The following is a 3,010-nucleotide window of genomic DNA, read 5'->3' as shown; positions in this document are numbered from 1 at the left end:
CATGTGTGTGTATTTACACACTGTGTTCTTGACAAGGATTCATAGTATGAATGCAAGATTGAATAAGAGTGTAGGTCCTCGCAGGAGGACATGCTGAGAGTATGGACAGAAAGAAAACAAGGTATGTACACCGCTCCAGTAAAAATTAAAGGAACACTTTTTACAGTTTTTTACAGTCGCTAACAAGCGCCTACCCATACTTCAGATACTTTTTCTAAACTCTTAACACAGACCCACACCTACAAAACACAATTGGCCAAATGGATAATATCCTTCCCAAAAATACACTTTGTTAAATATATACTAACTCCTCATTTCAAAATTAGAACACATCTTTCTCTGCACACACTAACTGTACAAAAACACTATAAATCTGACTCAAAATGAAATTAGTCTGTCAAAGAATAACACTTGTTTTCACTTCACAAGGTACATGCAGTCAATCAAAGTACACCAGGTTTCAAAATACTGGCTATTATTGACATTACAAAAACTGCATAGACTTTTATGTTTCAGTTTCACAGGTATTTGCATGCGAAACATGCAATCCACCATATTGACACCAGAAATGTCTTGGTTGGTAACTGTATGTCCACATGTACAGTAATGTTCACATTCAAAAGCATTCCAGTAAAAAGCAAACAAGTTTCTGTTTCTTTACTGTTTACCACAGGAGGTACAGTAGAAACACGGTATGATAGGACAGAGAAAGTTTTACAGTATTGCTTACAGTGAACAAAATATCCATGAAACACACAAGAGCATTCTGAACAAAAAAACAACAGCAAAAAGCCAAGATCAAAAGGGGGGGAGGGGGGCTAAAAAAAGGCAAAAAAGTTGCATCTAATCTCTGCGATCTTCAGGGTTAGGCCACATGTTTTCATCAACATCACATCTGATGTCAGCCAAGTCGATGCACCTGGGATAAAACCGCCTGGTATGTCGGATCCACCCTTGGCAATCGTCAACTGTGATGTCCCTGGAGCCAGCATCCATGGCTTCAAGGAGGGACATCTGGTCATGTGGCTGATGGTCATAAACCTTCCACCGCCATGCAGAAAAGAACTCCTCTATGGGGTTGAGGAAAGGTGAATAGGGTGGAAGGAAGAGACTCACCAGTCTTGGGTGGACTTCAAACCATGTTGTTATTGCTTGCGAGTGATGGAAAGCCACATTGTCCCAGGTAATTACAAAGGTCCTCATGTTTTCACCCTCCTGACCCTGCTCTGGAACCAGGCGCTGGTGGAGATCATTGAGAAAGGCAAGCAAGCGCTCTGTATTATAGGGTCCAACCTGACATTTGTGAAGGAGTAATCCTGCATTTGCAATTGCTGCACACATGGTAATGTTTGCCCCTCTCTGTCCTGGCACATCAACTGTGGCCCTTTTTCCAATTACATTCCGTCCACGTCGACGCCTTTTGGCCAGATTGAATCCTGCCTCATCGATGTATATGAATTCATGAGGGGCCTGGTTGGCCTCCAATTCCATAACTCTCTGAAACAAAGTTTATGTAAGTCATGTTATTACTGTATACCATACTGTACTGTAACCTAGTATTGTGTAGGTTACCTACTTGCAAAGTGCAAAGCTTATAGAACTGGACATTGGATTGAATATACACTGTACCTGGACATATTGTCGTCGTAGCTCCTTGACCCTCTCACTGTTCCTCTCAAAGGGAACAGTGTAGAGCTGCTTCATCCGCACTCTATGTTTGGACAATGTCCGCGAAATGGTTGTGAGGCTGATTCTATCGATATTGTCAAATATCTCATGGTCCGCCACAATTCTGGTTTGTATTTCACGCAGTTTTATTGCATTATTTGCAGTAACCATTTCCACAATGGCAAGCTCCTGATCATTACTGAGGAGCTTTCCTCTTCCCCCAGAGGGTGGAAGACGTTGCATTCTTTAGAAAGACAGACAATTCAACATATGCATTACTGTATGACCATATTGACATGTCAAGTGAGAATAGGAACAATCCATGTAAAATGCAATACTTACCTGTTGGTTTGTTGAAAGGTGCGTATAATGGAGGCAACCGTTGACCGCCTCAAATTGGGCTGCACTCTTTCACCAGCCTCTCTTAGTGAAAGACCATGGTTGATTACATGGTCAATGATAGTGGCACGGATTTCATCACTGACTACTGTTCTTGCAGCCCTTGGAATGCCACCACCACGCATTCTTACACCTCTACCTTGCCCTCTCCTTGGGCCTGCTCTTCTCTCTGGGCCCCTTGCTCTTACTCCTCCTCGACCAGACATTACAGTGTTTGTCTTTTTTTTGTTTCCAAAAACATCACTCCTCAAGGTCTTGCCTTATGAACCCCACTGAGTCTAAGCCAGAATGGAAGAAGGTGTGGTTGGCCCAATTTACCCAACATAAATAAGCTGTGTCTCAATTATTCAGTTGTTTGTTTGTTTACAGCTGAGATATATTTTTGATATTGATATTGTTTTTGTACTGATATCATTGCAGGTTTTTATACTGTATCTACGGTTTGGAATATTGTTTTTGCTATTGTGGGATGTTGTGTGTTAACATTCGTAGATACTACAAGAACAGTCCATAGTTTTGTTGGGAGGTATAACTTGTCTGTTAAGAAAATGTAAGCATTGTGGAAATGTGTTCACTGACTGCATATTGGGTGAACACGACATGAAATGTGTGAATGGTATGGCCACAACAGACCGATCCTGTGCTAATTGTGTTTAGAGTTTTGCAAATGTGACAACTGTTTGGACAAACGCTTGTTAGCGACTGTAAAAAACTGTAATCAGGGTTCAGCATCACGTCAGTGAAGTTGTCAGTGAGTTGGTCAGATACACGAGAGGGGCAACAATGAGACAAGCCCAAAAGTGTTTTACAGGTGGAGGACACTGACATTTCATATGTCACTGCTAGTAGCATGAGGATATACCTGGACCCCACAGAGGCTGCACAGGTAGTCCAACTCCTCCAGGATTGCAGGTCAATGTGCACTATTGTCAGAAGGTTTGCT

General features: G+C 42.0%; 1 protein-coding gene across 1 annotated transcript; it reads right to left on the bottom strand.

Annotated features, from left to right (window-relative positions):
* Positions 1–819: 819 nt before the first annotated feature.
* Positions 820–2,371, bottom strand: LOC147337410 (uncharacterized). Its single transcript, XM_086304872.1, has 3 exons — positions 2,011–2,371; positions 1,630–1,912; positions 820–1,497 (listed from the first exon to the last, which is right to left on the bottom strand). Exons 1-3 carry the CDS (start codon positions 2,271–2,273, stop codon positions 844–846), a joined length of 1,200 nt encoding a protein of 399 aa, XP_086160998.1. The 5' UTR covers positions 2,274–2,371; the 3' UTR covers positions 820–843.
* Positions 2,372–3,010: the final 639 nt, after the last annotated feature.

This window comes from Aulonocara sp. 'chitande type north' Nkhata Bay, linkage group LG2, assembly GCF_057382095.1.
Source record: "Aulonocara sp. 'chitande type north' Nkhata Bay isolate Kocher_YH1m ecotype deep benthic linkage group LG2, A_spYH_male_GT1.1, whole genome shotgun sequence".
Taxonomy (NCBI): Eukaryota; Metazoa; Chordata; class Actinopteri; order Cichliformes; family Cichlidae; genus Aulonocara; species Aulonocara sp. 'chitande type north' Nkhata Bay.
Note: the sequence above shows the minus strand (reverse complement) of the source record. Positions and strands in the feature narration are given on the sequence as shown.

Bases quoted from the DNA above. Each gene is read 5' to 3' on its own strand.
- LOC147337410 (XM_086304872.1), bottom strand. From the start codon at position 2,273: ATGTCTGGTCGAGGAGGAGTAAGAGCAAGGGGCCCAGAGAGAAGAGCA. The intron at 1,913-2,010 runs GTAAGTATTGCA...GTCTTTCTAAAG, and splicing joins ACCTTTCAACAAACCAACAG to AATGCAACGTCTTCCACCCT. The intron at 1,498-1,629 runs GTACAGTGTATA...ACTTTGTTTCAG, and splicing joins TACGACGACAATATGTCCAG to AGAGTTATGGAATTGGAGGC.